Source organism: Vespa velutina, chromosome 4 (genome assembly GCF_912470025.1).
Source record: "Vespa velutina chromosome 4, iVesVel2.1, whole genome shotgun sequence".
Lineage (NCBI taxonomy): Eukaryota > Metazoa > Arthropoda > Insecta > Hymenoptera > Vespidae > Vespa > Vespa velutina.
The window spans coordinates 10,060,173-10,079,252 of NC_062191.1; the positions used below are offsets into that span (position 1 = coordinate 10,060,173).

Consider the following 19,080-nt stretch of genomic DNA (forward strand, 5'->3'; position numbering starts at 1 on the left):
ACGTATATATATATATATATATATATATATATATATATATATATATATATATATATGTATGGTGAGTTGTTTTTTAAATTTGGACATTTAAAAATCTTGAAAATAATGTATTTTTAAAAAGGAAAGTTCGAAATAAAAGTTTTTTTTCTTAGTTTCGTGGGGCTATACATTATAGCGTTGTTTATTTCTGATTGAATGTTTTTAGAGTTATTTCGAAATCGATTTTATTTTTTTATTTAAATAGAAAATTATAATTTTTGTAGCGTCATATTATTTTAATTATTTTATTAAAAAAACAAAAGAAACGAAAGTTTATCATCTGAAAAATTTTCTTTTCTAGCATCTAGCCTTCACTTTCTATGATATTTAATATTATTTAGATAAAAAAAAGAAAATAAAATCAAGTAGAGATATAAGAGAGAAACGAGAATTACTTCTTAGAAAAATATTACTTTAATAAATATTCAAAACGACTGTCCTCACTTTCAATACATTGGATAGGATAGTAGTTACTTGTCAGTTGCCAGTTGCCTGACCTGTTTCGTCCTGTCCTATCCTGTTTTTTTTTTTGATTTAGTAAGGTAAGGGCCGTCCTTTTTGAATATTTATTAAAATAATACTTTTCGAAGAAGAAATACCTGTTCTCTTTTATAATTCTTATTACCACAGTTTTTTCTTGTCTAAACAAATTTAAAAAATCTTAGAAAATAGAGACTTGAGAAAAATTGATTTTCTTTCCTACACGTAAAATAAGATTCCGTTGCAGAAATTATAACAATTCCCGATTAAAAACATTAAGTTGAACCGTTAAAAATGTTCGCCGAATAAAAAAAAAACAATGTTGCGTTTGTTGCCCTCTTCCCACGTTCCTCCCCCATAAACGAAAACAACTTTCGTTTTGAACTTTCTTTTAAAAAATGCTTGTTATTTTCGGAAGATATTTAAATGTCTCGATATAAAAAATTGATCATCTATAATAAAAGTAGATTAGGTTAGCCAATAATCAGGTAAAATTTAAATTTATATACTGTAAAAATCCATGGTTATAATGGAATGGAGTTATGCAATTAACAGTCATGTTAACGTTTTAATTAACATCTTTCTAAAGTATACAATTAAGATTTTTCACTGATTATGAAATATCTTATTAAGTTAATTGTAGGACACTTGTAAAAGTAGGTATAACATCGATTACGTGTTTTAACATAGTTCTAGAGAAAGAGAGAACAGTATGAATGGAACAAATGACTCAGAAATATTAGCAACGAATTGTGTTCGACTTTACGATCTTCAAGATTTATAAAATACGAGCGCAACGTTCTCGAACGAATCCAAAGATTAAGTTTCAAAGTAACGACGAAGTCAGCTTTCACGTTTGGCTCAAAGGCTTAGCTTTATTACCTACGTACCTACGTACGTATGTATAGTACTTTCTCTGTCTCTGTCTCCATCTCTCTCTCCCTCTCTCCCTCTTTCTCTCTCTCTCTCTCTCTCTCTCTCTCTCTCTTTTCTATCTTATTTCTTCAAGTTTGCCAGTACGTTTATACTCACTCACCGTACGCATGAGTTTTTTATATTTTATTTTTCTTCTTTAGTACAGTGTTGCGAATCCATTATTTATCGCTCCCACGTCGCAGATTCGATATCTTGCCAAAGAGTCTTACTGCGGCCTCGTCTTTGATTCATGTAGACTCGCGAACGAGTCTCGAATCCTGAGAATACAAGTGGAAGGAACTGGAAACTCTCGTACTTCGAGTGCACGGTAAGCTCCATTTCGGAATTTTTATATTTATTTTAGTAATCTCTTCACGTTGTTAAATATTTCTTCGAGGGTGGGGGTGGGCGGAGAAAAAAAAAAAAAAAAAAAAAAAAAAAAAAAAAAAGAAAAGAAAAAAAGAATAAAAATAACAAAAGATAAAGAGTAAAAACAAAAAATAATAAAAAGTTCGAAAATTTAATCGAAAGATAAATCTTAATATGAAGGACCACCGACGTAGTTATCCTGCGTTGTAAGGAAGATCGGAAAATGATCGACGTACTTTTACTTTCTTCCCACGCTTTCTGCACGAACGAGGGATGTACAAGTGTAGAATAAAAAAAGAAGAAGAGGAAAAAAAGAAAAATTAAATAGGAAGTTACGAAGAATAAACGAGTTGAGAGAATAAGAAAGAGAGAGAGAGAGAGAGAGAGAGAGAGAGAGAAAGAGCACGTACATGCAATATTTTGTCCAAACCTCCAATCATTCTCGTTGTTGTCGTCGTTGCATTGCTTGGATATTGCGAATTGTATATCTTCTTCTATCGTCTCCCGCAATGTTCGAGATTTCCTCTTAGTTCCTTTCATTTCTCCTTCCGTTTGAAAGGAAAAGAAATAAAGTGGACGATCCGTACGCACGGTCATGTGTTGGACAAGAATCGTTATCGTAAATTGGATCGCATTCCTGAAATCTTGAAATAACCATAAAACGTAGGGAGGCTCGTTTATGGCTCGAGGTTATGGAAAATGATGAGGGAGTTAGGTATCCTACGGTGGGAGGGGGCAACAAACGAAGATGATAACTTCGTTGGAAACTCTTCCGCTGTCACGATATTAATGTTAAGAAAGAAAGAAAAAAAGAAAGAAAGAAAGAAAAGAAAATAGAAATATCATGAATTATTTATCTATTAGATCTATCTTGAAGTAATAATACATATAGGAAAGTAGTTTCTTTCGATGTTTATGAAACGAATCTAATAAAAAATAATAGTGAAAGCCTATTAACATTGACTAAGTTGCACCTGTTATACGTTCAATTTCAAGAAACGATGATTGAGATTTTTTTAGAAAAAGAAAAGAAAGAGAAGAAAAGGAGGAATAAAAAAATTAAAAAGAAAAAGGAAATGAAATGAAAAGAAGAAAAAGGAGAAAAAAGAAATGAAAAAAAAAAAAAGGAAAAACGAGAGACAGAGAAAGTCTTTCGTCGTCGGCACAGATGAGACAGGATGCAACTCGATTATATAGCATATTTATACGTATGCCTATTATGAATATATATATATATATATATATATATATATATATGTATGAATACATATACCAAGATGTATATATGTATGATAATAAAAGACGACTTGCGGTCCTTTCTAATCCTAAAACAAGAATGACGTCTAACTCGAAAACCAGATCCTCTGGTTTTGTCCTACTTTCCTTCGATCTCTGTTGCGTACATCCGAAAAATATCTCAAAAAAAGAGATAGAGATAAAGAGAGAAAGAGAAAGAGAAAGAAAGAGAGAGAGAGAGAGAGAGAGAGAGAGAGAGAGAAAGAGAGAGATTTAAAAAGTCTTATTCATCGCTGAATTATCTTTCATCTTCCTTTCTTTCTAACCGACCAAGTTGGTCGGCCAATGTCTTCTGATACAAACTCGAAATTACCCGAGTGTACTGACCTACATATTTTAGTAAGAGAAATGGTTTTAACTAACACTATCAGAAATTTTTCAACGATACTAATCGAAGTAATTCAAACGAAAACGACATTGAAAATGTTCTTTAAATATTCTCAAGAAAATCATCGATAAAAGGTATCGAATCGTACGGTTTCATGCTTCACTTCGAGATAACTTTCACTCGATTCGCTTCTAGTATATGGTTTAAGAAAAGCATAGATTATTCGATAAGAGAGAGAAAGAGAGAGAGAGAGAGAGAGAGAGAGAGGAGAGAGAGAGAGAGAGAAATTAGAAAACGACTGTTAGACGAAATAACAAGAAAGTTTAAAGTTTACTTATCCTATTATGTTCGAATAATAGTTAAGTACTTACTTACATGTAAGTACTTTGACAATTTTGTAATAATACATTTTCTGATCGAGTATTATTAAAGATGAATCTGTCGATAATTTTCGAGAGTGGTAAATATTAATTATCAAAGATTGCCAGAAACGAGAATCATCGTATTTAAAGTCTCACTCATGTATTATCTTGTAAAGGTACTGGTAAGTACAAGGCGCTTTCACCCTTCGCTTCATCGTGCACCTGCTAAAAGAGACAACCTCTGGGCAGTCGCGAAACGAATCTCGAGAGCAAAGAGATCTATTATAAAGAAAGTTCATCAACCCGGACTCGAGTGAAATATTCTATTTTTTATTTTATTTCTTGTATCTATTTATTTTTTTTTTTTTTTTTATACCAAATGTTTTTACACCGATTAATTTGAAAGGATTTTTTTTCTTGTTTTCTTTTTTTTTTTTTTTCTTTTTTTTGTTAACGTTTAATATTAACGCGACTTCTTGATATAGAGATCATATGAAAAATATAAAAAAGAATAACAATAATAATTAAAAAAAAAAGATAGAGATTAGGCTATTTTAAAAGAAAGAAAGACTTGTTTTCACACAAAGAGAACGAAGAGTAGATGTATAAGAAGAGAGCAGGAAGAGAGTGGCCGACTTCTTCTTCTTTTTCTTCCTTCTTCTTCTTCTTCTTCTTCTTCTTCTTCTTCCTTCTTCTTCTTCTTCTTCTTCCTCGGCAGTCGAAGCAACACAAGACATGCGCCTCGAGTATCTCGACGATACTTAACTATGTACTACGTTCCGGTTTTCTCGGTCACGGCTAAGCGAACGAAACATCTTTTTCTGTGAGAGAGATTCTCCTTCTGTTGGATAAAATTATCAATTCGTAATGGAACGACCTTAAATATAACATCCTCTATTTGCCTCATTGCTAACAACGAGCATGAATTTTATGAACAATCGAAGCGAAAACGAACGTCGCACTTTTTTTTTGTCCTCCTTCCTTTTTCTTTTTTTTCTTTTTCCTCCCACTTCCCCCTACCCTCATAAAATTTTGTCCAACGAAGAAGTTGAATAAACAAGGATGAGTTCGCGAAAATGTACGTGAACTTTTTTCTCGAAGTTTCATTGCGATGAAAAAGTTCAATCAACGGGGCAAATATCGAGTTTGTACGATCGTGTTTGTAGAAAGAGAAAACAATATCTTTTCTTTATTCTCGAGAAGAAAGGAAAAGAAAAAAGATAGAAAAAAGAGAAAGAATTATAAAAACAATCATATATGGGGAAACGATCTCGTGTGTTAAAAGTTTTGCGTGATGTATAAAGAATGTTTATGTTTCGAGAAAAAGTGTAAACGTGGCTCCCGCGTAGACACGACATAGAGGGGAACGAATCTTCTTCTTCTTCTTCTTTTTTTTCCTTTTTTGATCCACCTCCCCTAGGTACACCTCCACTACCATTACCACCACCTCTACCATCTGCTATCAAGAGACTGAAAGTCCGAGCTCGCGAGTTTCGCGCTGTTGGAAGAAGAGATCAGTAGTAAACCATTCGATGAAGTCGGTTGAATTTTGACCTCGATAGGAAACAGATGTACGAAGATTCGTGTTCGTGAATTATACGATTGATAAATTATAAATAACGATCATTAGGCTCTTTCAGTGGATCGTCGCGTGTGTGTATCCAGTGATAAACAATCAATCTATAAATTTTCCGAGAGAGATAGATTAAAAATTCTGAAGCTGAGATGAGAATACGACGGTCTCTCATAATTTTGGTAAGAAAATTTATTTCGATCTTCCAAAAAGTAAATAAAAAAAAAAAAAGAAATAAAAAAAGAGGAACAAAAAATATTACAATTGATAGAATTAATATGATAAAATTAATTATGTGGAACGGTTTTACGATATATATATATATATATATATATATATATATATATATATATCGTATAAATACGATATATATATATATCGTAAAAACATATAAATATATATATATATATATATATGTATGTATAACGATTTTCTCAGGGGCAATGTTTTTAAATAAGAAATAATATTATTTAACTTTTTCTGAAGGAAATAATCACGGAAGCGAGACGAAATCGTGCCGTGACAAAATGAGACTTTAAATAGTAACAATTTTCCAGTCGTCGAATCGATTAACTCAGCAAAGGTAACAAATTACAAAGGGTTGAACGTCCCCTTGAACAGATTTGCACTTGTCTCAGTCAACTTTTATCTCGATAAAGTGGAACAACCTTTACCGTGGCCTTGATCCGAGGAAGCCGGTAGAACGAGGAAAAGTAATAGAACGTTCGTTTATGCTGGAATACCGAGTTCCCTCTCAGGAGAAAGGTTCATTAACGTCATCTGCATATTTCCTCTCTCTTTCTCGGCTATTAAAAGAGAAAGATCGAAACTACATCGCTGCTTAAAAATAGCAATTACGAGAGAAATAAAAAAAAAGAAAAGAAAAGAAAAGAAAAAAAAATAAAGAAAGATTCGTTCGAATGACGATCATGAAAATGATTTCAGTGAAATCGTTGTCGACCTCTGCACGTCCTTCTTTTTTTATTCTTTATTTTTTTTTTTTTCATCTTCTCCTACCTCTTCATCTTCTCCTTCCTTCTTGTCTTGCACGGATGCTTACTGGGTCAACGTCGATTACAAACGCGTAGAACGGGATGAAAAATGGCTTCGTAGAGAAACATAGTTTCCTATTTTATGGCGATTTCACGACGGATAATAGATGTAAACTTATCGTATTAGTCTATACGATCCATCTACGTTGGGAAATGTTTATCGTGAATTTGCTCGATAAGGCAGCTATTATAACTTTAGTATAGCACTTCGTGTAGGACGTTTATTTGGAACGACAGTGTGAGAAACTTACGAGAGAACCTGTTATATTCGAGAGTGAGAGAGAGAGAAAGAGAAAGAGAGACAGAGAGAGAGAGAGAGAGAGAGAGATAAGTAAGTGGGCGGAAGTAAATATAGATAAACTGGATATTTCAAGATACAATTTTTACATGCAAAAATGACGAATCAATTTTTTCAACCTATTTAGAACAATAGAGTAAGAAACTTACGAGAGAAGCTGTTATATTCGAGATTGAAAGAAAAAGAGAGAGAGAGAGACAGAGAAATATATGAGCAGAAGTGAATACAGCTGAACAGGATATTTTGAGATTCAATATTTATATATAAAAATGAAGAATTAATTTTATCTAGCTACTTAGAACAATAGAGTGAGAAACTTAAGTGAGAATCTATTTTGCTCTAAAGAAAGAGAAAGAGAGAGAGAGAGAGAGAGAGAGAGAGAGAGAGAGAAAAGAAAAATATATAAGCAAAAATGAATATAGGTAATCTGGATATTTCGAGATTCAATCTTTACATGCGAAAATAATGAATGAATTTTTATCTAGCTATTTATATAACAATAGAAAGAGAAACTTACGAGTAAATCTGTTACATTCAAGAATAAAAAAAAGAGAAAGGAAGGAATACATTGATAAAACTGAATACTAGTAAAGAGGGCATTTCGAGATTTATTATTTATATATAAAAATGATGAATTAATTTTATTTAGCTATCTAGAACAATAAGAAGATAATTTTAAATTATAATCTGTTATATTCAAAAGAGACAAAAAGATATAAAGATAGATAGATAGATAGATAAATAGAGAGAGAGAGAGAGAGAGAGAGAGAGAGAGAAAGAGAGATAATGAAATACATGTGCTGAATTGAATACAGATGAACAGGTCATGTTAAGTTTAGATACTTATATGCAAAAATGACGAATGAATTTCATATAACTATTTAGACAGTGTGAGATATTTACGAGATAATCTATTATATTCCAGAATCAGAGAGATATAGAGAGAGAAGGAGACAGAAATACGTGGGCGAAAGTGAATATAGGTAAACTGGATATTTCGAGATTTAATTTTTACATGCGGAAACTATGAATGAATTTTTATCTAGCTATTTAGAACAATAGGTCGAGAAATTTACTAGTGAACCTGTTACATTTGAGAGTGAAAGAGAGATAAAAATAGAAATACGTGGGCAAATCTGAGTGTAGGTGAACAGGACATTTTATTATTCAATACTTATATACAAAAATGATGTATAAGTTTTATTTAGCTATTTAAGACAATAGGAAAAGAAATTTACGTGAGAACGTGTTGTAGTCAAGAGACAGAGAGAGAGAGAGAAAGAGAGAGAGAGAGAGAGAGAGAGAGAGAGAGAGAGAGAGAGAGAATATAAATGAAAACAGAACACTTCTGTATCGTTCAATATTAAGAAAAATGGCAAATGAATTTTTTTTTAATTATTTGTAAATAAACGAATTTATATATATATATATATATATATATATATATATATGTTAATGTATAATATATATTATATATATATATATATATATATATATATATTCTTATTACATAAATTTTTAACTGAGATATAGTTAACCAAAAGAGAATAAATAAGATATTAATGGAAACTCTTTCGGAGTTTTTTTTTTTTTTTTTATATAGTATGACACTAAACTCGTATAGTCAGCGGTGACTTGTTGTTCGGGATTCTTAAAAGAGATTCCTCTTCGTGATAATCTTAAGTTAACTGGAAAACTAGTAGATAATGCTATATAAACCGAGCTTCCTCTTACGAATAACTGTTACGTCTCCACATGTAATACTATCTTGTGCACGCGCTACAATTGTTCCTTCTCGAGGAAGTTGCATCGTCTTTAATTGTGCCTTGAAATCATTTCTTAATTAAAAACTACTGGAATATATTAGTTTATCCTTTCTTTTTGTTTCTTTCATCTTTTTAATATTTTGTTACGCGTGATATCGCAATAGTCTCTTTTTTCTTGTTGTTTTTCTTTTTTAATTTTTTCTTTTTTTTTTTTTTTTTTTTTTTTTTTTTTTTTTTCATACCATCTTAGATAATTCTAGATTTTCTTTTAAATATTAGAACGCATGATCTATATATCTTTCGAGAATGAATATTTTCCAATGCATAATTTCACGCGCACATATCAAACATATCTAGAATTCCAGGCTATCTATTAAAATACGAAGAATCTTATACGACACGCACCTGTTCATTATAACAAATGATTTTTACTCGTAGATATCCTTAAACGTAGTAAAGTAAAAGAAAGAAAAAGAAAAAAAGGAAGAAGAAAAAAGAAAAAAATAACATTGCTTTCCGTTTCACTCTCTAGGCGGTCGTACTACTATCCTCGTTTAACGTCGACTCGAAGGAGGATCGGAAAGACGATGGAATCTACGAGGATAAAAACTCAACGAAAGAGGACGTTTCTGTTTCTTCGACGATGAACGAGGAGCAAATTAGTGTCAAGAACAGGACCGATAAAGTACGAGACTTAGTGAAATCCGTGAGTAAGCAATAAAATAAAACAGAAAAAAAGTACAAGATTTCTTTATCTGAAACAACATACGAGTGTGATTATTTTTTATCTGGACGTTATCTTGAATGAAATCATTTTTCTTATAATTATCATTGATTATTCATTGTTTTCATTGATTTTATTTAATTCTTATTATTCCAAGAATATTATGCTATGTTTGCTAGTCAATTTCAAAGAAATTTTGCTAATTTAAGCAATAATTATTTATTGTTAAAAGATTTTATAAATACTATGTAAAATCAACGACTGATAACGATAATGATAATAATAATATATAACAATATATGTATATAATAATATATATCTTTATAATAACATTATTATTAGTATATATATAGTATAATATAATAATACTGTTATATTATATATATTATATAATAATAATGTTATAATAATAATATATTATTATTATTATTCTTATTCTTATTATTATTATTATTATTAAAAAATACAATTTGCAGCATTAATAAAGATTAAATTGATAAGGATTAACTAAAAAAAATCAACTTACACTGACTTATCAATTCCAAATACTTTTATCAAGATATTTAAATTTTTATCTCTTCAAGAATGTTATAGTATACTTTCTAGTCAACTTTTATTGAAGAAAATTTGTAAAGTTTAACGATAGTTGTTTATTATTGAAAATGTTTATAAATATTATGTAATAATAATAATAATATTATTATTATTATTATAATTTATATTTATATAATAATAAAAAAATGCGCTTGCCTGCATTACTGAAGGTTGGATGGATAAGAATTTAATAAAAAAAAGTCAATTTCAAAGACTCAATTACTTTTTCATAATTAAAATAAAATTCGTTCTTTCGTCAAATTTCAATTGCTTTTATGAAGGTATTTTAATTCTTATCATTCCAAAGGTATTATAGTATATTTACTAGTTAACTTCAAAGAAGTTTTGTAAAATTATTATTAAAAATGTTTATAAATAATATGTGAAATCAACGATTGATAACGATAATAATAATAATAATAATAATAATAATAATAATAATAATAATAACAATAATAATATCATATTATATAATAACATAATAATAATAATATAATAATAATTTATATAATAATAATTTTTTTTATATAATAAAATAATATACAATATTATTAAAAAAAATGTAGTCGGCAATATTACTAAAGGTTGGATTGATAAGGATTAAATAGAAAAAAAAAAAAAAAAAAAAAAAAAAAAAAAAAAGAAAAATCAGTCGACTTCACTGACTTATCTAATTTCACTTTTTAAAGGCCCTTAAAGTGACAGAGAAGAGGGAACAGATCGGCGAGGTAATACCAATAATACGTAGTATGTCGGTACGGCAAAAGTTGCTTATGGCGAGATTAATTTCAAAGAGAATAAGCGATAACGAAACAACGCCGTCATCTCCGATAGTGGAGACTCGATCTCTCTTTGGCGATGAGGATAGCAGCAGGAGGAACGCCTCGAGAGCTCTGATGTTGCCTATCAGTGCAGACATCGCAAGGATCATTTCCGACGACATTTCTGGAGATGAGATGGAAGAGGATGAAGAAGATGAGGAAGAGGAGGAGGAGGAGGAGGAGGAGGAGGAGAAGGAGATGAAGGAGGATGAAGACGAGAAAGAAGCAGGTGAGAAGAAAGAGAAGGATGTAAAGGATGAGGAGGAAGGGAAGGAAAAAAAGGAAGATGATGAGGTGAAAATCGAAAAGGAAAAAGAGAGAGAAGACGGGAAGGAAACTGCGGAGGAATTGCCAAAGGTAATTTCAACTTTCTTAATTAACGCGATATGGATAATAATCCTTATTATGAAATGATGTCTTCTATCCTTGTTTTCTCTCTTTCTCTCTCTTTCTCTCTCTCTCTCTCTCTCTCTCTCTCTCTCTCTCTCTCTCTCTCTCTTGTTTCTTTATTTTTCACATTCTTTCGTTTTTTTTCCTTCTTTTTTTCAATGTGAATTCTTCACTACTTGTTACGTTACTCGTCCTCGGAAGGTGGAAATAATTTGATACTATGCCATCCTGTCGCAATTTGAGAAGTCATAAAATGTTTTCTTTAAGGTTAATAAAAAAAAAAAAGAAAAAAAAGAAAAAAGAAAAAAGAAAAGAAAATACAAGAAATATCTTACTCCTTTGAAAATAAATCATTTTAATTCGCAAGATGTCTATTGATATTAGAATCAACAATATAAACGAATTAACACATTTCTCCGAGAGAGTCTTTCGTTTTACACTTTCACGAGGAGTTCACGTTTGCCATGCATAATCGCAATGCCTCATGAAACTTTTCCCGACATGGCTATTAAAGAGAGAAAGAGAGAAAGAGAGAGAGAAGGAGAGAAAGAAAGAAAGAAAGAAAGAAAAATAATAGAAAAGAAAATAAGAAGATAAAAAAGAAAAAGAACGAAACAAATCTATGTGTGTTCTTATTTCCTGAGATAATTTTCTCTACTTCAACGAAATATACAATTAGCGCATGACCGTGAATGCGAAAGTGCAATTGCAACGTCGTAAATGTGGAATATCTAGATATTTAAATATCTCGGAGAGATCGAAAGGGTTTACTTTAACGTTAATGATCCCTTTGAAATCGATCTTCGTCTCTTTTCCTTCTTGTTGTTTTTTCTTTCTTTCTTTTTTTTTTTTTTTTTTTAATTTAATTTTGTTGGACGTTCAAGGCACAAGAGTTGCGATCGGCAAGACCTGTCCCAAGAAGACGGCCCTTTTATCGGATGCCGCCGCCTCCACCGGTGAATCTACCAACGAGAAGACCGTCTTCCCTCAACAGAAGAAACGTTTTTACAGGTCGGTCTATTCTATCTTCTTTGTTGTGAACAAATAAAAAAAAAAAAGAAAAAAAAGAAAAAAGAAAAAAGAGAAAAAAAGAGAAGTAAAAGTCTCGTGGATGTCATTATTTCCTGGCAAAAGATTATCTGAGATAAGGAAAATTGGATCTTTCGCTTTTACAGATCCATCGAGAATGTCTCCATTGAGACCATCAAGAAAACCTTTCGAGCCAAAGAGGGTTCCCACGGATAAGGAATGTACTTTCTTTTCTAAAACCGTATGTCTCGATGCTACGGATTATCCGCAGTAAGTACAATAGCATATAATATTATTCAAAAGTTAAGATCGATTTTTATTTTCGATAGCGTAAAAAATAACTTTTGTTTTATTTTTTATTTTTAATTTTTTCTTTTTTTTTTTCCTTTTTTACATTTTTCTACCCTATTAAAGTGAAGCGATAACGAGGAGTTTAAGAAGCAACAAAGACATGGTGGCAGCTTTGTTGACTGATTACAAGGTACAAGAGGGAAGATTCGACGACCATTCGTCAGGTCCTTTTGAAAATCGATATGAAAATCGTTATGAGAATCGTTACGAGAGTAATGAAATCAAAAGGTGAATTTAAATAATATCTATGAATATTAATCGCTTGATTATTATTTACACAGTTAAATTTGAACAGTTAAATAGCCTTATAATGTAAGCGATAATTTAACGAAGATAATGATGCTTTAGAAATCGGGAGACACGGAAAGATTGAAAATAAAAAAAAAAAAAAAAATAAAAAAAGAATAAAAAAAAAAGAAAAAGAAAAAGAACTTTTTCTTAATAGAGTGAGAACGATTTCAGGGTATATTTCACATCGTTTAATTAACTTTCACCATTTTCAAATGCAATCCATCGTTTGGAAGGAAACATACGAGACATATACCATTAATTATATAGTTACATAAATGCAATAGTAAACATCTGATAATAAATTTCTTTCCTTAGATCTGACAATCCATTTGACAATGTCGAAGAAGGATTCACATGTCCGTCTACAGTTAAATATGCACGTCCACAATTGGCCAGAGCGGCATCTGGAATTTGGAAATATATAATAAATACGGGAGAGCATACTCAAACGTTACGTTTGGAGAAGTGTTCGTAAGTGTTGATCTTTGAAGACAAAATTAACGTTTTAAGTGAACAGTCAGAAAAAATTGATTCAATTGATAAAAATAACGATATCTTATCTTTTATTTCAGTAATACTCGAAGCAGTTGTTCCTTCATATCGGAGAACTATCGTTCCTCTTGTGTACAAGTTTACAATTATCATCGATTGTTAACATGGGATTCAAAATTAGGTCTGCATATGGATATATTTAAGGTACCTACCTGTTGCAGTTGTCACGTTCATGGTTATTCCGAGATATTTCCACCTCATGAAAAAGATCCGCCGTTAAAATCTAAAGAAAAATTTCCTGGAGCTGAATTTGTTACTAATAACGAGTCAAAGGACGATTATCAAGAATTGACCAAGCCCAATCATAATTATGTCAGTAAATACAACAATCCAGGTCCGAGCTACGATTCGGATATCGGTAAATACTACAAAAATTTGTTGTCATTAACGAGATATCACGATTGTCAAAATAAATATTTTCTAGCATTGTCCAGTAACAAAAGGCCGGTGATAGAGACTTCGTCGACCAGCCGACCCAGTTTCACCCTTCCTGGTCGAACCAGACCAAAGGTACCCTCGTCCGTTCACAGACCCTTCGATAAATTACCTCATCAACATGCACCCAATACGAGAGCTCCTGGATACATTGGCCCATTGAATAAAGGACATTCTTCTAGGCCTACTAGACATAGACCACCGTTCAGAAGGGAATCTATTTCTCAAATGGAAGAATTCCCTGATAATTCTAATAATAGCTCATTTAACAGGTCAGTCATATCATTAAAAACGAAAGTATAAAGAGTTCTCTGGTAAGGTCGTATTGATGATTAATTAAGCCAGGTTTATTAAATGTTCGTCAATCTCTTTTCCTCTTTATCACTCTTTCTCTCTCTCTCTCTCTCTCTCTCTCTCTCTCTCTCTCATAATTTTTTGATAAATTTAATATCTATGTTATTTGATGACCATTATATAGTGTCGGTTTCTCTTGATAACTGTCTTGATTTTATTATCATTACTATTAGAAAGTTTTGCACATTTTTCTCTTTTTTGTAATAGAAGAACATTAGATGTTAAAAATAAACACTTTGTTGTCTTCCACTTTTGATGAGATATAAAATTAAAATAAAATCCTAAATTAAAAAAAAAAGAAAGAAATATATAGACATTGTTAATCCAGTTTCAAGTATTTAACTAATACATGTTTAATACAGTTATTGTTTTACAGAAATATCATGACAAATATGGAGAAGTGACACGAATTTTTTGAAAAAATCAATATACCGGGTGTCACATTTTAAACGATCCAACCAAATATTTCCAATTCTATTGGATTTGACAAACAAACGTTTCAAGTAAAAGTTGTGAAGTTTTTAAAAAAGAAATGTAATATTTATTGCAATTACTTTATAGAGGATGAAGTTAGACAATTGTATCTAGATTGATATTATAGTCATAGTATTTTTTTTTAATGAAGATCGATATTTTAAATTTAACAATAGTTATAGAGAATTTCAATACGAATTCAATGAGTACCTATAAAGTATTTTTTCATCGATATTTCATCGGGTTATAATAATTAGGAAGAACAATCACAGGTCACATATTACAGAACACAAAACAAAGAACAAAGAAAACAGATCGCAATCATATATCACAGATTATGTCATAGAACATAGATAACAGATCATAAATCACAAGTGCCGTGACATACTGAGCCATAATTATTATCGTCATAACTCGATAAAATTTCAATGAAAATATATTCCTTGGATTCGTATTGATACTCTCTATAACTTTCGTCATACTTACAATATCGATTTCAATAAAAAGATATTATTTTGGTTTTTGTATCTTATGAACAGTTTTTTTTATAAAATATTTTCAATAAATTACATTTCTCCCTACAAATCTCAAAACTTTTATTTGAATCATTTATTTATAAAATTCAATAGAATTGATGATATTTGGATGGATCGTTTAAAATGAAATAATCAGTATAATAAATTTGATTTGTGTCAAAAAAATGAATCCTTTTTCTTTGTGCAGGTATAGTCAACCGTTCGATCAAGATACAAACATTTCTACTAGACTACAAAATAGTGGCTTTGACGAAGAATATCAAGAACCTCCAAGACGAATCAATTATAACTATCATCCGATCTTAGATTTCTTTAAACCGGAAGCATCGATGCTGCAATCTTCGGAAATCAAATTCCCAATGCAATTGTCCGACGTTCCAAACGATTCGAATTCTTGGAAACCGATGTTAACATCTTAGAATATCTCGTTATCTTTTATCAGTACCTGACGCATCGTTCTTTCGCAAAGAATTGTAATTATCTTCTTCTGTATTTGTTATTTATCGAAATTCATGATCGATCCAAACGATCGTGTATTATATAAAGGATAGATGTATAAATTTTGTTAAAAACAAAAAATTTTTAAATATATGTACATATGTATGTAAGTCAAATATATATATATATATATATATATATATATATATATATATATATATTTATTTATGCAATAACGAATATGAATCTCAATGACGAATTCGTGCTTAAATATCGGAATACAGTATTATATTCGTTCGCATTAATGTATCTTTTATTAAAGATGACTTCTATAATAGTATCATAAGTCATCCTAGATAAATGATCAATTGTTCGTGACCGTTTTTTATATTTATTATTATATATTGCTGTACTCTTTATTTATACGTTAAATTTAAGAAAATAAAATGAATTATCATATACCTATAATAATAATAATAATAATAATAATAATATATACATATTATATATATAAATATCTATTATATACACACACGCACACACATATACATATGTATACATGCATATGTTTACATACATATACATTACATGTGTATACATATATATACATGTATATGTTGGAAATGAAATTCTAGGTGATTACCCAAAACAAAAAAGAAAAGAGAAAGATGATTATTAAACTTGAATTTGAAGACGATAAATTCTTCGAAATCGTCGACGACTTCTACTCGTTAACGTTGAAAGAAGGTTACACTTATTTTTATTTCATTCGAATAAAAACAAGTAGCGATTCTCTCTCTGTGGAAAAAGGAGCAATCGAAATATTTGAAATATCGTGAGACCAAATAGACAGAATGCGAAGCGATTTACTTGACTCGGTCGTCCGTGAATCGTTTGTCTCGGCAAAAGCTATTATCTGACTCCTAACCGTGTCGATTCGCGAAGCGTGACGACTCCATGCAGCATGCGTTTCGACTTTCTTCCTTCGACCGAAACTTCTAAAGAACTATTATGGAACCTTCTCTGTGGAACGCTTCAACTAAGAGTTCGTAGCACTTTGAATCATGTGGTATGAACTCATTAGCACGATGACTACCAACACTTATATACAGGGTGTCCCGTTTATATCAAACAAAAATTGAAATATCTCGTGAGAGACTGAACCTATTAAAATGATCTTTTAATAGATTTGTTTGGTATGAAGAGACATGTCATGTAGGGCCAATATTTTTAGAGATCAAATAATGGGAAAAATTTCGAAATCAAATTTATTTTTTTTTTTTTATATGAAAATATATTTTTTTCTTACAGTTGGATGGCTTTTGTTAAGACGAATTCATCAACTTACCATATAAGGTATTTTATTGTTGTAAAGTGTTATAAATTATATTATAAATTTGTGTGTTCCGAAGTGATATAATCACGTATCGCGGGTTGCCTGTTACTAGGCTATATGTTGCATACGAAGGCCGAACTTCTTACGAAATACATTTTGTTTAATTAGCCCTGTAATTTGAGAAGCATAATGGGAACATACTTTACTATGAGAACATACTTTATTACAATGTTATATTGCGTTATATCGTATTATTTATAATACTATATTTATTATATTGTATCATAGTGTATCATAGTGTATCATAGTGTATCATAGTGTATTATATTATAGCCTCAGTTATATAATAAAATAAACATTTGTACAATTAAGAAATATAATGTATATACTATTACTAATAACAATGAAAATAAAAATGTTTAACGCGAAGAAAAAGTCACAGTGTTCTTTACTAAATCTTCTATCATTACTCTTCTTATTTAAAAAATTGACTTTTTTAGAATTGACAAATTCTGGACAAAGTGAAAATCGTTCCTGGAAAAGAGAAAATCGAGTTTTGTATCAGGATCACATGACTTACGAAGAGATGGCACATAAAATCATGTCACCTCCTGATAAGTTATATTTTTCTGTTTGAAAAGTTATATTCTTGACAAAGCAGATATTTTTCCCACAAATCAAACTTTGCGGGCTTTTTATCTTTATGAAATTGAGAAAACTTTTTTCTGTCATTTATTTTTGCATCATATGATTACTATACAAAATTTTGTATAGTAATTATATAGATTTGAGGTATAATATAATAGATTTGAGGTATAAAGAATAATTGGTATAATAATGATTGGATTTAAGAAAAAACACATTGAATTTTTATTCAAAACAAATATTTATTTTCATTTTAATTATTTATATATATATAAAGTACATTATATTTACTAATTATATCGACATTTACTTATCCTTATAAATTGAGATATAATATAATACAATATTATATAATTTATAACGCAATATAATGTAATGTATAATATATATTAATAGATTAGTGAAGAAGGACTAATTTTATTATTTAGCTTATATAGTTTTCTTTATTTATGATTGATATCGATACATCATTGTGGATTTAACTTATAATAAGTTTCATAATTTCTCTATCGTTTACAATGCATATCCTTGCATTTGTCTATAGCATATGTTTGTTATGAAAGTTCTTGATCATCCTTCTCTATCTTTTATTCTTTCTGCGTATGTCTTCTTGTATATCTTCATTGTCATCAGTAATCGCTAAATTTTGCAAAATAAAAATTGGCACTCATATGATATTTCTCTTCATGTCAAACAAATCTGCAAAAACATTTCTATAAAAAAATTTGTATAAATTCGATCTCTTACGAGATAGTCAAATTTTTGTATATAAACGGTATACCCTATATATCCATTCACACAGACACACACACAAGCACACACACACACACATAAGCTAATATCTAATATATATATAATATTTGTCAAATTAATATAAATTAATATTTTCCTTATAATATATAATATATATAATATATATTATATGTAATATATAATATAGAAGATATTATATATATATATATATATATCTTCTATAAATTTTTTCTAGACGAAACATACAAGATAGTAATAACATCTAGTTTAGATTTTACTGTTGTTATTAAAAAACTTTAATCTCCTAAAATGTTATAAAAGAAATCTTAGAAATGTACGTAAGTTGGAATATCAAAAAAATTAATTTGCCAGTCACCAGTGATCAGTATATTCAGCGTGTTAATGTATAACTATATATATAATCTATTAGTGTTACGTTACGTTCTATAGCAATTGAACAAAACATAATCGAGAAATCTCATTACGATACCTTCGATCGAGATTTATCGGAGAAAATAAAAATATGCGAAACGAAAGTGTCCGTAAGTGGTACCGATACTATTATATTCCGATTTTATTCCCTTTCTAGTAATAAACTCTGAGAAGGTACTATCGAGAGATCGCAAAATCGTCGAACGTCGACGAACTACACGCTCCGTGAATAAAGTCTCTAAAGCTAACTCTATCATTCCTCACCCTACCCCACTACTTTTTACACGACCAGAAAATATAAATCGGCTCGACACGATTGTAATGTTCAACAGTACAACCGAAGATTTCATAGAACGTAAAGTGAATATATAGAAACAAATATCAACTTTGTGATGCATTTTATTCGATCGAAATTCAAAGTGCAGTGAAATCGTGCGAGACGTGATA

At 30.1% G+C, this 19,080-nt stretch overlaps 1 protein-coding gene across 5 annotated transcripts; it reads left to right on the forward strand.

The window, feature by feature from the left end:
• The first annotated feature begins 370 nt into the window (after nucleotides 1-370).
• Nucleotides 371-15,639, forward strand: LOC124948314 (neurotrophin 1). Of its 5 annotated transcripts, XM_047491757.1 has the most exons (11): nucleotides 4,234-5,544; nucleotides 9,011-9,184; nucleotides 10,486-10,524; nucleotides 10,591-10,974; nucleotides 11,892-12,018; nucleotides 12,183-12,306; nucleotides 12,451-12,615; nucleotides 12,994-13,149; nucleotides 13,251-13,588; nucleotides 13,655-13,937; nucleotides 15,217-15,639. In XM_047491757.1, exons 1-11 carry the CDS (start codon nucleotides 5,515-5,517, stop codon nucleotides 15,446-15,448), a joined length of 2,052 nt encoding a protein of 683 aa, XP_047347713.1. In that variant the 5' UTR covers nucleotides 4,234-5,514; the 3' UTR covers nucleotides 15,449-15,639. The 5 variants fall into 5 exon arrangements, with proteins under 5 accessions (XP_047347715.1, XP_047347713.1, XP_047347712.1 ...); XM_047491759.1 differs by lacking the exon at nucleotides 4,234-5,544 and adding an exon at nucleotides 371-1,762 and having other exon boundaries at nucleotides 10,486-10,974; nucleotides 15,217-15,637; XM_047491756.1 differs by having other exon boundaries at nucleotides 4,236-5,544; nucleotides 10,486-10,974; nucleotides 15,217-15,638.
• Nucleotides 15,640-19,080: the final 3,441 nt, after the last annotated feature.